Genomic DNA, 25097 nt, shown 5'->3' with positions numbered 1-25097 from the left:
GGGGAGAAGAGCGTAGGAAATTTGGGGGGAAAATGGAGAGAGAGATAAGACACTTGCGGGACAAATACAAGGTTTATTATCTGTTGACGAAGATGAGTATGGTGGTCTTAACTGGCCTGGACTGAGATGTATATCATGCTAGGTAAAGTCTCTTCACAATCTAAATGATGTATAGTTATTTAATGTACAATATATATGAATAATAATAAAAAATAAAAAAGAGATTAAAAAGGAAAACCAGGCCATCAAAAAATATATAAAAATATAAAATCTCCAACAATTTGTGTTTCAGTCTCTCTCTCCCTTTAGTTCTAATAGTCTTTATTTGATGTATATTTGGGTGCCCCTGTGTGGGGTGAATAAATACTTAAAACTGTTATGTCTTCAAAACAAATAAATTCTTTTATTACCATTAAAAAAAACCCAAACTGTCTGCTTGCTTATTTGTTCATATTTGGTCTAAGTGGATTTAACAAAGTCTAGTTTAACTTTATAACCAAAAGAAAAGTTTCCACTACTATACCATATAGAAACTAAAAACAAAACACAATCACAGCACCAAGTAAACAAGAATTGAAGTTATTTAAAAAATTTAGTCTGGGGATCAGCAAATGGCTTAATGGTTACGTTGCAGGACTCCCACATGGCTGATGACAGTTCAAGTCCCAGACCTGGAGGCTTGAAACTCAAGCTGGGCGTGCGTGTATGCATGCCCCAAATCCCAAGAGGAGAATGGAAGAGAAGGGACTGGGGTATGGCCATCCCCTGTGGGGGGTGATTTCTTGCCTTCTATCTCTCTGTCTCTCTGGCAAATGCATACACCTTATAGCAAAAAATCTCTCTCTCAAAAAAATTTAGTCTGATAATCAGATTTTCCCACACATCTTGAGGAAGTTGTCAAATCATTGTACACTTCAGTACCAGCAATGAAAACATTTTAGCTGCTTTCAGTAAAGGCAATATTTTACCAAAAAAGGTGTATGCACAGACAAGCGTTTTATTGTGCCTGACATATTTTTAGGATCATTTAGTATAAGCAGTTAAATATAACGGGGGGAAACTAGGAGACTTACAGGAAAACAGGAAAGGATGTATATGGTCTCCTTCCCAAGCAAACACAATTTAACTGTTGAAAATAAATTAAATAAAAATCATTAGGGATGGCCTAGCACAGTGGTTAAGGAAGCAGATCCCACATGGTCAACTACAGCTGGAATCTCAACTCTAGGGGCTTAAAGAATATACTGCACATTTGTGCATGCATGCCCGAAATCCTGATGGGAAGGAGAAATAAAGGAAAAAGGATTGCAGCATGACCCCATCTTCCTATTGAGGGTTGCTTTTTTCTCCTTCTCTCCCTCTCTCCAGGGAGCACATGTGACAGTAAAAAACAATCATTTAATGTCATGAGATACTGTTCTAAAAGTATACTGTAAATGGGGAAACATTCATTTAAGAAAATCATTAAACCTCAGTAAGAACTGAGTCTTCAACATATGAGCCACAACTTCTCTTATCCTAATCCCCCATCTCCATGTTACAGAAGTTTTATCCCAGACATTTTACTAAGATAGAGGTTCCTTCTCTGTTAGCTTCCAGTTTAAAACTACATTTCATCTGGAAGAGAAAAGTTACTGGCTGTGTTTCACATCTTTACCAGTCCTACAACACAGAAGCTCTATTCTAGCTATATACAGCAGAGATGACCAGGTCTTCCTTCCCTTACCAGCCCTCTCTCTCTCTCTCTTTTTAAAGAGAGATTTTTGCTATAAGGTGCGTGAACTTGCTGGAGACAGAGAGAGACAAAAAGCGAGAAATCACCTTCTAGGAGGGATGGCCATGCTGTAATCCCTTGTCCTCCATCTTCCTCTCGGGATTTTGGGCATGCACACACACATCCCCTATATGAGTTTTAAGCCACTGGGTTTGGGACTTGAACTGTGGTTGATGACTACATGAGTCCAGTGATGTAACCATTATGCCATCTGCTGGTCCCAATCCAGCCCTCTCTTAAGGTCCAAGTTCAAGTTGTGAACTGAGACTCCCAATCTCCCCTCTTCCAGCTTCCTCATAAAGTGGAAATTTTGAAAGAAAGAGGAATCTAGAAGACTGCTAACCCCTCCCTAAGTGCTTACCTGTACAATGAGGGTGTCACTTTAGGAAAAGTCCTTCCTTGCCTGATCACAGCTTGGGTGTAGTGCCAGATGGGTTTTGCCCAAGGTGAAAAGCAAATCACAAGGACCAAGAACTGTGGAACAGTTCTGCCAAGTACCCTGGCTTTATTTGAACTAGTATTGGGACAAGCAGATGTGTAATGGTCACATTGCTGGACTCCCACGTAGTTGACTGTGGTTTGAGTCCTAGACCCAGTATTGTAAAACTCACGCTGGGCGCATGTACATGCATGCCCAAAATCCTGAGAGGAGAGTGGAGGAAAAGGGATTGTGTCATGGCCATCCCCCGGGAGATATCTCTCACTTTTTGTCTGTCTCTCCAGTGAGCACATGCGCCCTATAGCAAAAACCTCTCTGAAAACAGGAGAAAAATAGAAGAAACAGAGTTGAAAGGAAAGTAATTAAGAGAAGTTCCTATGATACAAAGAAAACAGCAAAGCAGCCAGAAGTTTAATAGAGAGGACCAAGAAAAGAAATAGCTAAGAAGAACCCTTGATAGGCTAAAAAGAGAAAAACATTAAAAAAAAAAATCTCAGCAGGAGATAAGAGGCAACACACTGTGGTAAAGCCAAGTCACTAGAAAATAAGCAAATGACCAAGATAACAACAACTACCAATAATATATTTTTGATTCAAAGACACAGATCTATTTGAAAATAAAAGGGATGGAAAATATATCATGCAAACAGTAACTAAATGAGCTACAGTAGTTATACCAATATCTGACTTTGAAACTAAAAAATAATATCTGACTTTGAAACTAAAAAAATTGGTGACAGAAACAATATGTGATGATAAAAAGTTAATGAAACAGTAAAATGTGAACATTACAAACATATATGCCCCCAGCAACAGAGCTCCAAAATACAGAAAGCAAAACCAAGACAGAACTGAAGGCACAAAAAGACAGTTCCACAATAATAATTACAGTTTAAAAAATGGGCAGAACTGGAGACTATAAACATGGAAATGGAAGATGTGAAGAGCAGTATAAGTCAATTAGATCTAACAGACATCTATAGAACCCTACAGTAGTAGAAAACACATTTTCTCAAGTATACATGGAACATTTTGGAACATTTTCCAGAATACACCATAACATACCAAGGCTGTAAAACATACATTAATAAACTTAAACATAGAACAGGCAAAGCATATGTTTTATCTATAATTAAATGAAAGCAGAAATCAATAAAAAAATTTAGGAAATTCACAAATACGTGAAAATGAAACAATATACTCCTAAATAACAAATGGGTCAAAGTATGAATCTCTTAAGTATTAGAAAATACTTAAGAAAAAAATGAAAATGACAATACAATCTACCAAAACTGGTAACCCGTAGATTGTAAAACAGAGTTCGGTGGGAAATTTACAACTCAAATGCTTATGGTTAGGGAAAAAAAAAAAAAAAGGAAGAAAAGAAAAGATTTAACATCAAGAACAAAACCTTCTACTTTTTAAACTTTTTGTTTATTAGATTTTTGCCATAGGACATGTGCGCTCCCTGGAGAAGGACAGAAACAGAGAGGGAGAGAAAGAGGAGGGATAGTGAGAAATCACTCCTTAGGGGGGATGGTCATGTTGCAATCCCTTCTTCATTATCCTCTCAGGATTTTGGGACCAAATGCACATGTACGCAGAGTGTTTTTAAATCTGCTGGGTCTGGGACTTGGACTTACAGAGTCAGCCATGTGGAAATTAGTGCCTTAATTATCACACCACCTGCTGGCCCAAAATCTTTGACTTTGTTAACAAAGTAGAAGAAAAACAGCAACTAAACTAAAAGCAAACAGAAGGGAGGAACAATAAAGATTATCATGTAAATAAATGAAATACAATAAAAACAATTTTAAAAAATGGGTAGGACCAAAAATTGGTCCATTTAGATGATCAATAAAACTGACAATCTTTAGATTGAGCAAGAAAAAAAAAAAAGATTCAAATTACTAAAATCAGAAATGAAAAAAGGGAGGGCCATCCCCATGGCATGTGGTTAAGAGAGCTAGAACCTATCATGAGGTTTGAGTCTTGGCTGTGGAGGCTTGAAAAACATGTCAAGTGCACATGCATATGTGCTCCAAATCCCAACAAGATGGAGAAATAGAGAAAGGATTGCAGCTGACCAACCCCATTGGGGGGATGCTTTTGCCCTCTCCCTCTCTCTCTTTCTCTTTCTGGTAAGCACACATTCTCTCCAGCAAATTTATGGGGAAAAAAAGGAACAAGACATCATTACATATCCTACAGAAATAAAAAGGAATGTAAGAGAAAACTATGAACAGCTGTATGCAAACAAATTAGATTTAGAATAAATGGATAAATTCTAAACATAAACCAACCTTAGGAAAAAATAGAGCATCTGAATAGATCGATAACAAGTAAAGGCTTTGAATTAGTAACCTGATTGGAAAAGAAGTAGTAAAAATACCTCTACTTGCAGATAATTTTGTCTACAGAAGATCCTAAGGAATTCATTAAAATGCTTTAGAGCTAATAAACAGATTCAGCAAGGTTTCAGGATACTAAATCAGTAAGTAAAAATCGACTGCATTTTCTACAAGACTGCTGAAATAAAAGATACAAACTTAAAAAAAAAACTCATGTCCATTAACTGGAAGTCTTTTTTTTTTTTTTTGAAGCGGTTTTTGCTATAGAGTGTGTGCGCTCGCCAGAAAGACAGAGAGATAGGAAACGAGAAATCACCCCCCAGGGGGGATGGCCACGCCGCAATCCCTTCTCCTCCATTCTCCTCTTGGGATCTTGGGCACGCACGCACACGTGTCCGGCGTGAGTTCAAGCTGCTGGGTCCAGGACTTGAACCGCGGTCGACTATGTGGGAGTCCAGCGACATAGCCATTATGCTAACTGCTGGTCCCTTAGCTGGAAGTCTTAGTGCTATTAAGATGATAGTACTTGAGGCCACTGAGGTGGATATAGTGGTTAAGGCACTGGACTCCCACATGGCCAACTGTGGTTTGGGTCCTGACCTGGCAGTTTAAAACTCAGGCTGGGCCCTGTGCATGCATGCCCAAAATCCCAAGAAGAGAATGAAGGAGAAGGGACTGTGGCGTGGCCATCCACCCAAGGGATGATTTCTTGCTTTCCGTCTCTCTGTAGTCTGGCGAGTGCATGCACTCTATAGCAAAAATCTTTAAAAGAAAAAAAAAGATGACAGTACTCCCCAAACTAATCTACAGATTCAGTATGACTGCTTTCAACATTCCCTTTGCCTATTTTTGTAGAAATGGAGAAGTTTATCCTAAAATTCACAGGAAAATGCACCAGATACAGAATGACCAAAAAAAAATTCTAGAAAAGAATAGAGTTAAAAGATTCATGCTTTTTTATTTCAAAACTTAGGACAAAAGTAATCAAGGCACTATAGTACTGACACAAGAATATATATATTAGATAGTGGAATAGAATCACATGTTCAGAAATAAACTCCTACATTTATGGCCAATTGCTTTTTGATAATGACACCAAAGACAATTCAGTGGGGGAAAAGAATAGTCTTTTCAACAAATGGTGCTGAGACAACTAGGTATCTATATGCAAAAGAATAAAGTTGAATACTTACTCCTATCCTATACAAAAATTACATTAAATGGTCTAAAACTATAAAAAGTCGTAGAGGGAGAAGGGAATGTGGCCTGGCCATTCCCCCAGGGAGTGATTTCTCACTTTCACTCTCACTGTTTCTCTCTCTGGCAACTACACCATCATCTTTAAGGCAAAAACTCTTTAAAAAAAATTGAGTTCTCTTCTTATTGTTGATTTATATCTTTGTATATTTTAGATACCAGACTCTTAAGGAATGTGATTTTCAATTATTTTCTCCAATTCTATGAGTTGTCTCTTTCCTTTGTTGATATCTGTTAAAATATAAAATATTTTAATTCTGAAGAACTTCAATTATCTATATCCTGCCTTTGTTGTTCATGTTTCTAGTGTCATGTGTAGGAATCCTCTTCCAAATTTGAGTTCATGAAGATTTACACCATTTTTCTTCTAAAGTTTTGTAATTTTTAAATTTTTTTTAAATGTTTTTTTCCTTACAACACATGTATACACTGGAGAGAAAGTGGGAAAGTGAGAAATCAATAAATTATAGAAACAGACTATACTCCAATATTTGAGCTAGTTTCAGTTCTCATCCTATAAGACAAAATACGTTCCAGAAAGAGGGGAAACTTGTGGCACAGTGGTAATGGAATTCTTTTGAGATGCTGGAACCACACAGGAAAGTCTCAGGTTCACTTTTCTAAAAACACTGGGTGTGCATGTGTGTGCTTGTTATGTATACTGATTAAGGCTAGGGGTGTATCACAGCATGTGACTCCTGTTGAAGATGCCCGTCTCTCTCTCTCTCACAACAAAATAAATTAAGGCACTTAAAAGATGTATTCCAGGGGTTGGCATGTGGCACTGGCCTCCCACCTGACCGACCATGGTTAAAGTCCCGGACCTGGAGGCTAGCTTTCTCATTTTCCCTCTCTCTCACTCGGTCCCTCTCTGGTCAAATTAAAATAAATAAATAAGTAAATAAAGTTAAAGAAAATAATTCTTTAAGAAATGTATTCCAAAAGAAATAATGAATCAACGTAAAATATTGACGATTGCCATATCAAGCAAAAAATAAAGAACTAGAAGGAAATAAAATATATTTAATTGATTTCAAGAAAGAACTGTTAGGGGGACCAGCACTTAGCGTAATGGCTATGTCGCTGGATTCCCATGTAGCTGACCGCGGTTCAAGTCCTGGACCCAGTGGCTTAAACTCATGCCAGGCGTGTGTGCGTGTGTGCCCAAGATCCCAAGAGGATAAAGGAGGAGAAGGGATTGTGGCATGGCCATCCCCCCTGGGGGCGGAGATGATTTCTCGCATTCTGTCCCTCTGTCTCTGTCCTTCTGGCGAGCGCATGCATCCTGTAGCAAAAACCTCTCCAAAAAAAAGAAAGAAAGAACTGTTAGGCCAGCCCTATAACACTGTGGTTAAGCGCTGTGCATTAGAAGCCAGGTCCCACATGACCAACTGAGGTTTGAATCCCAACCTGATGGTTTGAAAAACATGTGTGAGAATGTGCTAAAATCCTGATGAGGTGGAGAAATGAAGGAAAAAGGATTTTTGGCATTATCCTGCCATGATTGGGGGGTGCTTTTTTTTCTCTCTCTCCTCCTATAAATATAAATATATGCACCCTCTAACAATTTGAAAAGAAAAAAAAAGAACTACAAACAATTGAAGAATTAAAAAGTAATTAAACAAAGCTAAAGATTATATAAAAATAAAAAGCTAAGGGCCAGCAGGTGGTGTGGCTGTTAAGGCACTCGACTCCCACATGGCTGACCACAGTTCAAGTCCCAGACCCAGTGGCCTGAAAATCATGCCAGGCACATGTGTGTGTGCCTAAAATCCTGAGAGAATGGAGAAGAGACTAGCAGCATGGCCATTCCCTTGGGAGGTGATTTCTCATTTTCCCTTTCTCTGTCTTTCTCTGTCTCTCTCTAGTGAGGGCATGCACCCTATGACAAAATCCTAAAAAAAGAAAAAAAATATTGCACCAGCACCAAGACCTGGCTAAAGGAGCTGGAGCCTACATGGTCAATCATGTGGTCAAATTCTGACTCTGATGACTTGAACAAACCACACTGAGCACATGTGCATGCATGCCCTAAATCCCGACAGGAAGGAGAAACAGAGGAAAAGGGATTGTAACATTACCACAATTGGGTATGCAACACTAGGGGTTTGCATTCTCCCTCTTCCCATGTCTCTCTGGCGAGTACATGTACCCTCTGGCAAATTAAAAAAACAAACAAACCTGTATGTCAAATTATCAGAAGTTGTTGAAAACTGAAAGTTAAAAAAATTAACTGGGAAGGTCACTAGGTGGTGTGGTGGTTAGGGGTGCTGAATTCTCATGTAGCCGACTGTGATTCAAGTCATAGACCTTGCAACTTGCTTTCTCACTTTCTCTCTCTCTCTCTCTGGTCAAATTAAAATAAATAGACAGATAGATAAAATGAAATAAAATAATTCTTTATAAAAAGAAAAACTAACTAGGAAAACTACCACAAATAGTACAAAAGTTAATCCTTATCACATACACATAGAGGAACAGTTGTTATGAATAAGAAAAATTACTAAATAGAGGAACAGAAAAAGGATGCCAAGATTGAATTGAAAACAGATTATAAAGATATGTGTTGTGAACTGTATTAGGCATGGCATATTTATTTTAAATGCTCAAATACACACAATAATATAAAATTATTTGTATATATAAAACATTATTTGTACATATATAATTTGTGTATATATATATAAAACATTTCTTTTATTGTTATATATACCATATTATTTATTATTTGTATATATATAAAACATTTATTATTTGTATATATAAAAAACATTTATTTTATTATTATGTTTCCTGACTCTGCCATTCTTGTAAATTTGAATTTTGAGGTAATTCATGTATCTGATTTATAGTTTTCTCATCTGTGTAATTGTGAGGATAATCCTTTGTCAGTATAATGGTGGGGGTAATATTCATAGGATAGGGAATGATGGGTCAATGTTTTATAGTTGCAATTTTTTGTTTTAGTAATTATCAATATCATTATAATTTTAAACCTCATATTTAGAAAACTATTATAGAAATTTTACTTTGGGAGAACCTAAGAATCAAATGAAAACTGTAGTAACAACAAGTTTAAAAAAAGATTTCAGGGACCAGCAGGTGGCATAATGTTTATGTTGCTGGACTCCTATGTAGTCAACCATGGTTCAAGTCCTAGACCTGGCAGCTTAAAACTCACACTGGGGGCATGTGCGTGCATACCCAATGGGATGGGATTGTGGTGTGGCCATCTCCCCAGGGGGTGGGTTCTCATTTTCTGGTGAGTGCACATGCCCCATAACAAAAATCCCTCTCTCACAAAAAATTTGAATACAAATCTATGGAAAATTATTAACTTCAACTATTGATAATGAAATGCAAATAAAAGACATACAGTAATCTGTCTCTCAACCCATAAAGGATTAAAAAAGGTGATTAATATGTTATACTAGTCAGGTTAAAGCAATATTTTTAATAAAAAGCAATTTCACTATTTTTATGCCCTAAAATGTGTTTTTATTATTATTATTTTTTAAGAATTCGCATTTCTTTTTTTTTGAATTATTTTATTTGACATCTATTTATTTTTGTATTTATTTATTTTAATTTTACCAGAGAGGGACAGAGTGAGAATGATAGTGAGCAGATGAGTGAGAGAGCAAGGAAGAAAGCCAGCTGCCAGGTCTGGGATTCAAACCGCTGTCAGCCACATGGGAGTCCGGTGTCTTTAACCACCATGCCACCTGCCAGACCCAGTGTTTTTATTATTTTAACCTAATAATTTTACTTCTGTCATAGGGCAAGAAATTGCAAGGAACTTAAATATCTTGTGTCCAATAATCATATACCTTCATACCATAAAAGATTATTTTTAAATATCTAAGTAAGACAAATGCTTATAAGATAAAGTTTTAAAAAGAAAGGTAACTTAGGATATGTCCCTACAATTGCAGATTTGTTTAAAAATAAATAAAGGTTATCTATTAAAAAAGAAAGACTAGGCTCAGCTACAATGTCTTAAGCAATAAGGCACCGCTGCACAACACAGAAGCCACATGGAGGCCTGTGTTTGGATTCTGGGTAGATGTGAACATGCTGGGCACAACTGTATCCTTTATCCTGCTGGCTGGTAGGCTTTGGGGAGAACTGTGACATGGTGAGAACCTTATTAAGGATATCCCTCCATCTCTTTCTCATAAAAGAAATAAGTGGAATAAACTAAAAAAAAGAAAGACTGAAAATAAACAAATGTTAACAATAATGTTATAAATATGTTGTTTTTTGCTTTATATTTTCTGTAATAATCAAATACATTTAAAATTATTTTAAAAAGTTTATTCTGAAGAATGTTAAAGGGACCAGCAGTTAGCGTAATGGCTATGTCACCGGACTCCCATGTAGTTGACCGCAGTTCGAGTCTCAGACCCAGTGGCTTAAACTCATGCTGGGCACGTGTACGTGTGTGCCCAAGATCCTGAGAGGAGAATGGAGGAGAAAGGACTGCGGCATGGCTATCTCCCCAGAGGGTGAGTTCTTGTTGTTTCTGTCTCTCTCTGTCTGGCGAGTACACGTGCCCTATAGGAAAAACCTCTCTTCCCACCGCCCCCCAAAAAAGAATGTTAAAAACACAAACAACAATAATCAGTTAGGAATTACAGAGAGTAAAGCTAGTATTTTCCCATGAATTTGGTAACAAAAGGAATGAGAGAGACAGAACTACAGCCTGTACGGATAGTAAGTAAAGAGTCTCATTTAAAGGCAGATAATAAACACGTTCATGATGTAAGTAAAAGCACAAGATAAAGACGGATTGACTTTTTGATGAAGACCCTAAGCAGGCACAGAAAGTATAAAACAAAAGTACATACAGGGAAAAAAAAAATGACTTTTCTGAAACCAAAAGTGAACAAGAGAAGATGGCTCAATATAGAATGTTGTTTTAAAAAAAAGGAAGATGCAGAGTTGTATGATGTAGGAAAGACCTGAATAATTTTATTTACTTGTATTCTTGTAGAAAAGTGATGTTATGGTGGGTAGCTTGTTTCAAACTAGCTTCCCAATCCATTAGAATCACCAGATTAATTAATGAGATATGACTAATATCTGCCTAGGAATAGGAAATACAAAAGCAATTTTTGCAAGTTTAATTTTTTTTTGAGATTCAAGATTCTGAAATACATGAAAAGGTATAAAAATTCAAAGACCCTGAACATTTTAATGAAGTCCCAAGTTTTTCCAAAAAATTAACTTATTATTTTTATTTCAGTCCCATAAATGAAATAGATTCTTCTCAACAAGTTAAAACTCATAGTACATTAGTATTCACAGTATTTGTTGTTTAGAATATTATTCAAAGTATTACTCTAAATAGAGAAGTAGAGAAGAGTTGCTAGTTGTAATATGGGACAGTTTTCCAATAGCTCACCATTGCCTTGAATCCAAGTTCCTAAGTTCTCTAAGTAGCTTTTCATTTTTCTTCAAGAGATGAAAGCTCCTCCTAAATAAAGAGATTCATAAACATTTCATCACTTTTACAGTGAATGACATGACAGTCCTGGCAATATTTTCTACTCAACTCATGCAACTTTCTTGCCTTTCTCATATTTTTAACAGAAAGGAGAACAGACCCTAAAAAAATGTTGAAATAATGTGTCATTCTTTCTACCATGTCCTTACACATTTCTGTTAGTGCAGCTACTGGCCATTTCATCTTCCCTTACAAATACTGTGAGTTTCCCAAACTCATATACAAAAAAATGAATACATAGGTTCCTGCTTAAGAGCTTATAAAAATATGTGAAGGGGCCAGCAAATGACGTGGAGCTCTCACATGGCTAATTGTGTGGTTCAAGTCCTGGACCCAGTGGCTTGAAAATCATGCTGGGCATGTGTGTGTAAGTGCCTAAAAAGAACTTGAGAGGATAATGGAGAAGGTCTGTGGTCTGGCCACCCTCCCAGGAAGATGACTTCTTTTTTTTTTTGGGGGGGGGGGGGACGTTTTTTCTCTCTAGGGCGCGTGCACTCGCCAGACAGACAGAGACATAGAGATAGAAAGCGAGAAATCACCCCCCAGGGGGGATGGTCACACTGCAATCCCTTCTCTCCATTCTCCTCTTGGGATCTTGGGCACGCATGCACACGCGCCCAGCGTGAGTTTTGAGCCACCGGGTCCAGGATGCAAACCACGGTCGACTACGTGGGAGTCCAACAACATAGTCATTACTCTAACTGCTGATCCCCAGGGAGATGACTTCTCACTCTCTCTCTCTGGAAAGTGTACAAGCTCACAGCAAAAACTAAAATGACAACAACAAAAAAGTGAGATAGCTGCACCTCATAAGAAACAAAATATTCACAAAATCTAAAACATTACTAAGTCAGCAAATAACCCATATAGAATCTGCTTCTTCCTTGTTTTATATTATACATACTTTTTATACTATGAGGCAATGTACAAACTTAACCAAATTTGTTCTATGGAAGCTACGTAGGTACGAATTATGTTCATAAAACCAATTCTTTCTGTGGTAATAATATATAGCTTCCCATCTTTAATTTTTCTCAAGAGACAACATATAGACTGTTTGATAGCAAAAGAGTATAGAATACATTTTTACTATAACTGCGTTACTTCTTTTTTTTTTTTTTTTTGAGAGGTTTTGCTATAGGGCGGGCACGCTCGCCAGAGAGAGAGAGACAGAGAGACAGAAAGTGAGAAATCACCCCCCAGGGAAGATGGCCACGCCGCAATCCCTTCTCCTCCATTCTCCTCTCGGGATCTTGGGCACACATGCACATGTGCCCAGCATGAGTTTTAAACCACCAGGTCCAGGACACGAACCGCGGTCGACTATATGGGAGTCCAGTGACATAGCCATTACACTAACTGCTGGTCCCGGCAGTTACTTCTATTTGAACATACCACAAGCAAACTGTTCCTAATATAACATGACTTTCCTATAAGGCAAAGGATATTCCCTTCAAATAAATGGGTTTAAAATAAAATTATAAACACTAAGCAAGTAGAACTCCATCTCAACGCTTCACATGCATTTAAGATTTATTTGTCCAGTGATATCTGATTCTCTCCTCCTATAAATACTTCTTAAACTTGCTACAGTTCTTTTTACCACAGAAATGAAAAACAAATATGTTAATAGTGTTTTACATTAGTGTATAATTTCAGTGCTTTATATACAATATCTAATTTAATTTCATTATGAGGTAAAACGGGAATTATTTTCAATGTGTATACTATAGCATGAGGCTCAAAAGGTGAGGTGGCCCTAACCTGAGTCTTCTGATTTAAATTTAATGCTCTTTCCATTTAATGCTTACCTCACTTGAACACTTTCATTTAAGTTTTTAATAAAGTTTGTAACATACATAAAAAAACCAAAATAGTGGGGAAAAAAAAGTTCCAGATTCTTTTCTTGAATTGATCCTGAATCTTGAGTTAATTTCCTTAATTCAAACCATAAATGATAATACTTGGTTGGTCTAAAAAATTGCTAAGCTTATATGAAGGCTTAAAAAGTATTTTCTTCAATCATATAAGCTATAGTTAAGTCTGAGCATTCTAGGAGTCATTCTGACAATAAAATAACTTATTGTATTAAATTATCTTTTTATTCCCTTGAATCGTCACATAACTCTGTGGTCTCAGGAAACAAACTGCCTACTGGTAAAAGAACTAAATGGTAGGTAAAATTTAGCAACAAAAAGAACAGAGATTAAAGTGCCTGATCAAAAGATGAGTAAGACTGGGACCAGCAGTTAGTATAATGGCTATGTCACTGGATTCCCATGTAGTCAACTGCGGTTCGAGTCCCGGATCTGGTGGCTTAAACTCACGCCAGGTGTGTGTGTGTGTGCATGCCCAAGATCCTGAGAGGAGAATGGAGGAGAAGGGATTGCAGCGTGGCCATCTGCCCTGGGGGGGCGATTTCTCGTTTTCTGACTCTCTGTCTCTGTCTTTCTGGCAAGTGCACGTACCCTATAGCAAAAAAAAAAAAAAAAAAAAAATAAGAAAAAACGTTACCAGCAAGAAGATTTTGTAAGACTAACATTTAAAAAATAACAAAAGAAAAACTTCCCCTTTATTCTTACCGTTTATCCCAGGAATTCATTCCTAATATACTAAGAAGCAATCTGCAATAATAAAATGCAGACTGAGGTTTTTGAGGTGTTGGTTCATCTTGTTCCACAGCCTTCATGTTTAAGTCATTAAAGTGCTTCTCAACAAATTCTTTTTCTTCCGTATGTTGCTTAAGGATAGCATTAATAACATCATTTTCCTGTTTTTCAGAAATGCATACTGGTTGTGGAGCAGGAATATTAAGGGAGATTCCAGTTCTCTGTAAGCATTCAGGACTAGTAACGCCCAAGTATTGCAGAAGCTCATCAAGAACATCTTCTTCATCTCTAATCGTGTCCCACGTTGGTACTGATTCTCTAAGTCTTTTAAATTGGAGGGAAAGGCTATCTTTTACTGTGATATCTTCTAAGCATTCGTTAGATGTAGGTTGCTCTTGTGGTTTCTCTTGGTGGGACAATGAAAGTATGAAAGATGTAGGTTCTGACAAGCCACTAACAGGAGGTGGTCCATACAGTATGGCAGAATCCCATGAATATTTTCCAGAGAGATCACGTACTATAATTCTGACATTTGAATTGGCTGATGCAAGGCCAGCAGACAAACCTCCTCCAGGCATACTCTCCTCTGATCTGATCTGGATACAGGACACTAAAGTTGTGTTGTTCAGTACAAAGAATTGGATATTTGGGCTCTCAAAGAGTTCAGGAGAAAGTTCTGTACTTTCACTGTAGTGATTGTCATGATTTTCACACACCTGACTTGTCAGCATAGCAGGACCACCACTCATTGGATAATGGCCCAAGTGATTTACCAGATGTGTAATAACAGTACGAGCGGCTATAGAGATTAATCCTTGTTGCATTTGAGTTTTCACTAGAAATAAAAAATATAACTGAATAAGAATATTGCTGCTTCTTAAGTTGTATATCAATGAAATATGAGACAATAAATACGTATTTCATTACACTGTTAAAATTACAACCAATTATTATTTCCAATTTAGATTCTCTATTACAGGAATAATGGGGCAAAGAAGAAAAAATTTTTTTGATGGAGTTCTACTTATTTTAACGAAAATTATTTTTGAAATTTTTGCTAATGAATCTATAATTTATTTATTATTTTTTATACATTCAATTGCTATACATCATTTGGCTTGCAAAGAGAATTTACCTAACATGAAATACACATCAGACCAGTCCAGTTGAGAATACTAAACATGTTATCATCAACAGGTAATAAACTATTACTGTGTCCCACAAGTGTCTTGCCTCTCTATTTTTCCCACTAATGAAGCAGTAATTTAAATCAAAGCTCTTAAATATAGATCACTGTTGAAAGACCTGTAGTACTGGGTTGTTGGAAAAGTCATGACACATTTTTGTATAGAAACACATAGAAAAATGTCATAACTTTCTGACAACCCAATATTATATATCAATCACTAAAAATACACAGATTAAAGTCAATGAAATTTATCCCACTGATAAATTTTTTATCTCATGAATAGATTGCATATTCACATAGTCTACAGCATCCTTTAAATGTTTCTTTATTTTGGCTATTACTGATGATGTAAAAGTGTTTCAGAAAAAAAAGCAATATTCCACCTGAAACTTAGGAGTCCAAATTAATTTCAATAGCATGTCATGTAGCTAGTGTATGTCCAGGAAAATTAATTTTAAAGGCAAAATATCAGATAGATTTGTGTACAAATGATACCTTTCTAGGTATTCTTCTAGGTCAATGCGATCTGCTCTAGCAATCAGCTATATGCAAAAAGCCTTTTTTTTGTCCTTTCCTAAGTACATTAGGAAAAGCAAAGAGATAAAAAGCATATTCAGGGGTCAGAAGGGACCATGGTAGTTAAGGCACTGGACTCCCACATGGCCAATCACAGATCAAGTCCTGGACCTGGTGATTTGCCTTCAAGTCCTGGACCTGGTGATTTGCTTTCTCACTTTCTCTGTCTCTCGCTGGTGAATGCATGCACCCTACAGCAAATTTTTAAAATAAAAATAATAAATAAAATTAAATAATTATTTTTAAAAATGGGCCAGCAGATGACGTAGCAGTTATGTCAGTGGACTCACACATGGCCGAACACAGTACAAGTCCTGGAGCAAGTGACTTGAAACTCATGCTGGGCACATGTGAGTGCATGCCCTAGATCCCAGAAGGAGAATGGAGGTGAAGGGACTGTGGTGTGGCCACCCCCGTTGGGGAGTGATTCCTCACTTTCCCTCTATCTCTGTCTCTCTTTCTCTGGTGAGCACATATACTCTAAGGCAAAAACATCTACAATAAATAAATAAATAAAGCATATTCATCTGAGTAACTTTAAAAAAATTTAGGAAGCACTAAAAAATAAAAAATAAACAAAATAGGCCAACTAGGTGGCAATGTCGTTAAGGTGGCTGGATCCCACAAGGTTGATTGCACAGTTCCTGTCCTAGACCCAGATGCTTAAAAAACATGTTGGGCACATGTGTATGCTTGCCCAAAATCCTGAGAGAAAGGATTGTGGCATGGTCATCTTCCCCAAGGGGTGATTTCCCACTTTCCCTCTCTCTGTCTCTCTCTGTAAGCACACATGTCCTACAACAAATTAAAAACAAAGCATAAACAAACAAGCTGCCCTATGTCAAGATCTAAAGGAGGAAAAGGAGGGGGAGGAAAGAAGGAAGACAGAACCTGGAAAGAAAGAGTAAAGGGGAAAGGAGATTAATAACTTGTCCAAGCCAGCTAGCTAAGGGCTGCCGATATGATTCTGAAGAGGGCTGATGTAGAAGCCAGTTATGGATTGCGTGGTGTCAGAAAGTAGGGACAACTGGTTGACAATAGCCTTGATACTTTTCACTTAAGAGGTAGGAGGAAAATTGTCACTGGTAAAGAAGCATTAGGCATTCATGTTAGAAGAGGTATTAAAGTTGTGTGTGTGTGGCAGGGGAAAGGTCACGATGTTCTTGTCTCTATTAAGTTGTAGACACAATTACAGATTATTTTCTCATATTATTCTACCAGTCACAGAGTGATCCTGATTGAGTACTGTTTATATTCTCTGAGAGTTAATCAGTTGGGAATACTAGGGTCTAGATGCTAGAATAAAGATGAATATGATTTAAGAATGTCGTAGTTTACATATAATAAATCTCCCCTTTAAGTGTTTGGTTTGATGACTTTTGATAATTATACACAATTGTGTAACCACCAACACAGTATATATAAAATACAAATTCTCCAATCAAAAAAAGGTAAATTTTATTTTATGTAAACTGTATCTCAATAAGCCTAACTTAAAAAAAAAAAAAAAAGATAACTTGGGACCAGCAGGTGGCATGGTGGTTAAGGTGCTGGACACTCCCACATGGTCGATCATGGTTTGAGTCCTGGACCTGGCAGCTTGCTTTCTCATTCTCCTTCTCTCTCTTTCTCTTTCTCTGTGTCTCTCTCTGGTCAAATTAAAATAAATGAATGAGTAAATAAAATTAAATAAATAATCCTAAAAAAAAAAAAAGATAACTTGGGACCAGCAGGTGGCATGGTGGTTAAGGTGCTGGACACTCCCACATGGTCGATCATGGTTTGAGTCCTGGACCTGGCAGCTTGCTTTCTCATTCTCCTTCTCTCTCTTTCTCTTTCTCTGTGTCTCTCTCTGGTCAAATTAAAATAAATGAATGAGTAAATAAAATTAAATAAATAATCCTAAAAAAAAAAAAAAAGATAACTAGATTGTTTACTGCTAGTATGATTACTTAAGACGAAAGACAGGGTAGTGTCACATTTTCAAGTCTACAGATCTCAAGATTTAGAACCAACACCACTGGGTATAGGCAGACAGTGAGCAACAGACCAGATGCTATGTCATTGAGAACAATAATATCTTCTCTTAATTCTAAAAAAGTATAATTTTATTGGATTTTCATTTATTTAAAAATGTTACTATTAAGCTTGTTTTCTTATAAATGTTTTATTTCTATTTACATGTAAATAGAAATATTTCTTAGTTTACCTAAAGATTTCTTAGTTCACTGTGAATGTTAGTTACTTAGTTACTTCTAATTATATTGAACTTTTAAAAATTGTATCTATGGTTAGTTCTGAAAAATTAGCCACTTAACACTAAATGATTAACTTTAACTCAATTCTTCATTTTCAAGATTGTAAGCAGAGCTGGCTCCAGGGCTTGGTGGTTAAAAGAGCTGGATCCCACATGGCCAGCTTTGTGGTTCAAATCCTAGACCCAGCAGGTTGACAAACAATCCAGGCATGTGTGCAAGCCAAACCCAAATTCTGAAAGGATGGAGAAATGGAGGAGAAGAAACTGGGGAATGAGTGTGCCTCATGTTAGGATGCTTTCTCCCACTCCTCCTCTCTCTGGCAAACACATTGTATTCTGGCAGAATTAAAGAAAAAAAAAGGAAAGTAAAAGACTGTAGACAAATATATATATCATGGAATGATGGAAAACAGGAGGAGGACCTTGAATCCAGTGTCCTCTTTCTTCCCTTCCTTAATTGTTCCTTAGAATATAATGAATGTTCATACAGTAAGAGGATAATCTATTGATACCTAGTATCATTTTGCACATGGGGACAAAGGAGTTTATGAAAATAAGGAATTTTTCTGCCATAAGACATCTCACGACAGTGTCAGTCTTTGCTTTCCAGTTCAGAATTATTTCCTCCTTTCCCAAAATTCTAGTTTCCATACATTTTTGTTAAATTGCCTTTCTCTTTGTTACATAAGGAAACAATGAATTTTTCAGGTCAGCAGATGGTATGGTGATAAAGGTGCTGACATCCACATGGCCAACTCCATAGTTCGAGCCTCAGACTTGGAGGCTTGAAAAACATGCTGGGAGCGTGCATGTGTGTGCCCAAAGTCCCAAGAGGAGAATGGAAGAGAAGGAATTGTAGCATGACCATTCACCCCACCCCTCTCCAGGGAATGCGTTGTTTTTCCTTTCTCTCTGTGGCAAGTACATGTGCTCTATGGCAAAATCTAAGAAATGTAATAAAATAAAAATGTACTTTTCTGTGTATAGAACTTTAAAAAAGTATTATTTCATATAAATTAGTAATCAAACAGGATTAATTCAAAAGGCTCATCTAAATTAGATTATATCATGTTTAAATGGTAACAAAATAATGATATAACTAATGATTTTATAATGTCCACTGTTTTTGTTTTTATTGTCAGATGACATGTGCACTTTTGCGAGAGAGAGAGAGAGAGAGAAAGAGAGAGAAAGAGAGGGAGAGGGAGGGAGGGAGGGAAGGAGGGAGGGAGGGAAGAGAAGAGAAGGAGGGAGGGAGAGGGGAAAGAGCACTCCCAAATAGGGAATAGTCACACTACAATCCCTTCTCCACCATTTCTTCATCCTATGGGGATTCGGGGAATGCACACACAAAAGCCAAGTGTGTTTCTCAAGCTGTCAGGGCTGGGGTTTGAACTGGTGTCAGCCATATGGGACCTTGGACTACTTAACCACCAGGCTATAGGGCCCAATGATTTTAAAATTTTTGAGTTTGAAAGTTTCTATTCTTTATATTTTCTTTCTTTTGAGTGATAGGTGATTTTATTCTAAGCAGTAAATCTTTGCAGAACATAAAAATACTCTTTCTGAAGAAGAGAAAGAGTACAATAGAAATAGTCACAGAAAAAAAAAATTCCTTGATCAGCCAGAGGCGTGGGTTAAGGTACCTGAATTCCACATGGTTGACTCCATGATTCAAGTTCTAGACACAATAGCTTAAAAAACATGCCAAATGCAGGTGAGTGCATAAAGTCCTGAGAGGAGAATGGAGGAGAAGGGATTGAGGAGCCCTGGGAGTGCTTCCTTGACTTTCTTGCTCTCTTTTTCCCTATTTCTCCCTGGAGAGTACACAGCCCCAAAGCAAACCTTGGGGGAAAAAAAAAAAGAAAAAGAAGAATCCCTGACTTTGGCTTTTTCTGTGATCATGAACAAATCATATACAACTTCTTAAACCCTAACTTTTCTGTAAAAATAACAGACTTATTTGTAAAAGTGAAATAAAAACTCACATACATAAAGCCGGAAATAACTGAAACAATATAAATCATTCAATTTTGAGAACGTTATTAGTAATATAAGTCTTAAAAATTCCCTTTCTGGGGTCAGCAGGTGGTATGGTAGTTAAGGTGCTGGGCTGGCCACATGGCTGACCAAAGTTGAAGTCCTGAACCTGCTAACTTGCTTTCTCTTTCTCTCACACTCCTCTCTCTGTCTCCTGGTGAGTATAGGTTTCCTATAGCAAATTAAAAATAATAAATGATAACATAAAATAAATAATTCTTTAAAAAAATCCCTTCTCAAACCTGCTTATAAATAAATTCCAATAATTAGCCAGCTCTTTTCTTAAAATATAAACTCGCAAACCCAAGTAACAGTTCATTCTACATATCTTCTTCCTGAAGAAGAGATGGTGGGAATTCAGTTTAATTGAGTTTGTTCACAAACCTGTCATTATCAACACAGAAAACACTTAAGGAATAAATTTACATTTCGAATGTAGGTGAAAGCATTTTCTTTCCCAAACTGCTCCTCTAGTTTCAAGATATACATGTATATGTAAAGGAATACAAATTTCTCAATTTAGTTGGGCAATTATATTTATTTAGACTTATTTCTTAGTTTTAAACTATAGAACATCCGTATCTCTTGTCTACTTCTCTGCTAAGAAAAAAAGAAGATACAACATTCTTTAATTTAGAAATTTAAATGAAATTCTAAAATAACTAGCCTTGTAAGAAAATGCAAAATGAAGATATCGATGCTTCTAAGGCTTTGTGTAACTAGCATTCATTTAAATAAGTCTATTCAGGGTTGTCTTTTCAAATTGTCAGATTAAACAAACCCCACAGCATTTGCAGCAAACCCATAATTACAGATTATTATGGCATACAAAAGCAGCAAGATATAAAAAGCTGCTGCAATTCATTGCACTGTGATAGAACATGCAGAGGAAGTTAATTTTGGCAAATGCTTTAAGTATTAGCTTTGCATAATGTGTATAGGTGAAACTATAATTAGGACAGAATGAATCCTTTGGAGCCTCCTTTCACTCTGACCCTGCAAATGATGACTTTCTGCTAATAAGACTACCGCCATTTGACAAAAAGCCAACTTCACTACCTTGCTTTATTCTTTAGTAAATTTAATAATTATAGCTACTCCTGCCAACAGTTCTCAAATCAGACTTGTTCAACCCAATACTGAGCTCATTAGGGACACTCTATGTTTAGAATTCTTTGGCCAAAAAATACATGAAAATGATGAAGCATACCTTAGACAAGGGCACAATATTCAGCCATTTTTTGCCACATTAAAAAATCAAAGGTCCTGCATTTATCTGACCCCTAATACCTTTGATAAAGTCCTAACTACTTAGTACATTTAAAGAATAATCTTACACAGAGTATTTACTATAGTATCAATATTAAGCCATCTGTTTACATCATTTCCTTTGCTTCTTTTTCAGGGACTATTTGATAGTGGCATAGTAAATTTTTTATTGAATACATTAAACTTTACTTTTATGTAAATAAACTGTTGTACTATTTTTAAGAAATGTAATATACTGCCTTAAATAAAAAGTTTGCCATTTTACAATTTTAGAAATGCAAAGTGACTAATTTTTTAACTTTGTTAAGTAAACACTCTATTTTACTATGCCAAATCTAAAGAGACAATTTCAAGTTGTCTGTATCCATTATTATCTAAATTCTTTGCTATATTGTACTGAGCAGTGTATCGCTTTTATGTCTGACCAATCTCTTTTATGTCTGACATTCCTGGGGCCAGCCAGTGGCATGATGTTTAAGGCACTGGATTCCCAAATGGCTGACTGCAGTTGAAATCCTAAACTCGCTGGCTTGAAAATAATGATGGGTGCATGTATGTGAGTACTCGAAAGGCCGAAAGGACGATGAAGAAGGGACTGCAGTGTAGCCGTCCCTGCTGGGGGATGATTTCTCACTTTGCCTCTCTCTCTCTTTCTTTCCAGTGAGCACATGTGTCCTATGGAAAAAATCTAAAAAGAAAAAGAAAAACAAAACCCTTACATTCCTATTTCACTTGTGTGTGTGTGTGTTCTAGACAAACTATCAACAACTATGTTCAATCCCAAACCCTAGCCCCTCATCCTAACATCTAATTTTCTACCTTTGCTTTCACTGTATGCCACCAATCTATTGAGTGATAAGTCACAACACATTTTGGCATAGTAAAGCACTTCATGACTTTCCTGATGACCCAATACCATCACGGTCACATCCAAATGTTTCAGCCATTTATAACAGTCATTGATTCTTGAAAAACATAGGTTTAGAATGGGTGGTCCACTTATGTGTGGATTTTTCCAATAAGTATGTTGGAAATTTTTTTTGAGATTTGCAACAATTTGAAAAACTGTTGTGATCAAGGGAAATGTAAAGATGCAGTATGAAATTGTTACTGCAGTATAGATTGACTATTGTAATACCTTTTTAGTCACCTCCAGTGCTGTTATGGTCAGCTCAAGTATTGTGATTGTCTACTTAAAATGCTATGTGGGGCTAGGCAGTGTCGTGGTGGTTAAGGTGGCGTATCTCACATAGTTGAATGACCAGTTTGGGTCCAGGATCTGCTGGCTTGAAAAACATGCTGGGTAAAATCCCAAGAGCTAAATGGAGGAGAAGGGACCGTGGCATGGCCATCTCCCGGGTGGGTACTTTCTTACTTTCCTCTTATCTTTCTCCCTTTGACAAACACATGTGTTCTATACCAAAAATTAAAAAACAAAATACAAACAAAAACAAAGCCGTGTGATAGTAGCCATCTCTGTATGAAGATCATTTCCACTGAATTATACGTAACAGTAAAAAGTGATTTGTCATAGTTCTCATGTGTTTTTCAACATGCTTAGGGTAATGCCATAAATCTTGAATAACACTTTAAAATTTTTGTAATAATAATGCATTAGTGGGACCAGCAGTTGGCGTAACAGCTATGTCACTGGGCTCCCCTGTAATGGGCCGTGGTTCGAGTTCTGGACCCAGTGGCTTAAACCCACGTTGGGCGCATGTGTGTGCATGTCCAAGATCCTGAGAGAAGAATGGAGGAGAAGGGATTGCAGCGTGGCCATTCCACCTCCTGGGGGGTGATTTCTTGCTTTCTTTCTGTCTCTCTCTAGTCTTTCTGGCAAGCTCACGTGCCCTATAGCAAAAACCTCTAAAATAAAAAACCAACCAACCAACCAAACAAACAAAACAAAACACAGTGCCATAAATGTATTTGATCTTCCTTGACTTTAAGAACATTTTATTTTCTCTAGTTTACTTTAAGAATATAGTATATAGGGACCACCAGTTGGCATAATGGCTATGTTGCTGGACTCCCATGTAGTGGATCACGGTTTGAGTCCTGGACCTGGTGGCTTAAACTCATGCCAGGCACATGTGCATGTTGCCCAAGATCCCGAGAGAGAATGGAGGAGAAAGGATTATGGCCATTCCCCACGGGAGGTGATTTCTCGCTTTCTGTCTCTGTGTCTTTCTGGAGAGTGCATGCGTACTATAGCAAAAACCTCTCAAAAAAAAAGAATACAGTATATAACAACACACAAAATATACGTTAATCACTGTTTATGTTATCAGTAGGGCTTCTGGTCAACAGTAGGTTATGAATAGTTAAATTTTGGAGGAGTCAGAAGTTATATGTTGATTTTTCACTGTGTGTAGGAGGGTAGCATCCCTAACCTCTGTGCTGCTCACAGGTCAACTGTATTCTACTTTTAAAAATTAAACTCTTCCTTATTTGCATACTCTTTGAAAACAGTCTCCTAGTTAGTGATTTCCTAATTTTATTTTGTAGAGTCCTTGGAGAGGGCCTGTAAAGACAGGAAGAAAAGAAGATGGTAGGACCTCAGCCCTCTACTCTGTTGCAGTTCTACCTCAAAAAGTTTTACAAATTGGGCTTTCTTGTAAAATTTATTTGAGGAGGTTCTACTACCTAAAAAAATGTTTTAAAAACCAGTTTCCTAATATATTGATACTACTCTGAGTAGTTCTCAAATAAGTCTACCTATCAGTCATGTAAAGAACTTTAAACGAAAACACCTCAACAATCTAGATTAATGTATCAAACTCTTCATAGAGGGGTAGCATCAGTTTTCTAATGTGCAGCCCAAACTAAGAACAACTGCTTTAACTTCTTATTAATAACCACATCTACTTCTGACTCTCTAGATCCTTCTCATTTCTCCCAATTTATTAGTTACTCTTTGGCAGCAATTCAATCCTTACCAAGTCTAGGTTCCATGGTTAAACAATGTTCCATGGTTAAACAATATATATATTCTGAGATTCTTATTTCCTTTGACTTTCGGCCATACCCACCTTATTGACTGTTGACTGGTATATAATCAAAACTCTGTGGTTTCCATTTGCTCTTGGGCCCTTAACAATTGTCAATTCTCTTCAATTACTTCCACTTTCTAGTTTCAGAAGAAGGCCTATTCCTAGAGTCTATAACTTTCTAGCTCGTCCCTTCAGGGCCTTCACTGTATTAATGATACCCTTCCAGCTTACTTCCTTCTCAGTTTACAAATAAAATTCAATTCTGTGCATCCTTAAAACTCTCTTAACTCTGAATCCTTTAGCTTACCTACTGTTTTATTACTTTTTTCTTTTCTTTTTTTTTTTTTTTAACAGTCAAGTTTCTTTAAAATACTTTTCCATGGGATGGCTTTAATTCCTTATCTCCTGTTTGCTTCTCAACCCACAGCCACTGGCTTCTGCCTCCTACTTCTCTGCTGCATCTAAAATAGACACATTTGTCAATCCTTTGTACTTCACCTCTCCATCATTTAACACTGTTGGCTGGCCATTTTAAAAGCTTTCTCCTCTCCTGGTTTCTGAGAAATTATTCTCTCCAGGTCTTCCTTTCTGCAGGGCTTTTGTATCTCAGAACCCACACACATAAATATACATTCTTAACAAAGACCTCTCTACTAAGACTCAGATCTGTTAATACAAACTGTCCAAGAGATGTCTTCACATAAATATTCAATAGGCACCTGAAACTAAACTATCTCCAATAATGTCTCCACATTATCCCTCCCAAATCTGTACTTTCTCTTATATTCTTGCTCTAGTTTGGGGGAAATCCAACCAATCTTCAGAATCTGACTC

The 25097-nt window shown here is 36.9% G+C and overlaps 1 protein-coding gene across 4 annotated transcripts in view; it reads right to left on the bottom strand.

Moving 5' to 3' along the window:
* The window catches only part of RALGAPA1 (Ral GTPase activating protein catalytic subunit alpha 1), a 223837-nt gene that overhangs the window by 67886 nt on the left and 130854 nt on the right, over positions 1–25097 (bottom strand). For all 4 annotated transcript variants that reach the window (XM_014589290.2, XM_027773395.1, XM_006152371.3 and 1 more), the window contains 2 exons: positions 13913–14774; positions 11229–11300 (listed from right to left, as the gene is read on the bottom strand). In XM_014589290.2, the coding sequence (XP_014444776.1) occupies positions 11229–11300; positions 13913–14774 (934 nt within the window). The remainder of the gene's footprint in view (positions 1–11228; positions 11301–13912; positions 14775–25097) is intronic.

Source organism: Tupaia chinensis, unplaced genomic scaffold, assembly GCF_000334495.1.
Source record: "Tupaia chinensis unplaced genomic scaffold, TupChi_1.0 Scaffold000350_1, whole genome shotgun sequence".
NCBI classification, from domain to species: domain Eukaryota; kingdom Metazoa; phylum Chordata; class Mammalia; order Scandentia; family Tupaiidae; genus Tupaia; species Tupaia belangeri.
Note: the sequence above shows the minus strand (reverse complement) of the source record. Positions and strands in the feature narration are given on the sequence as shown.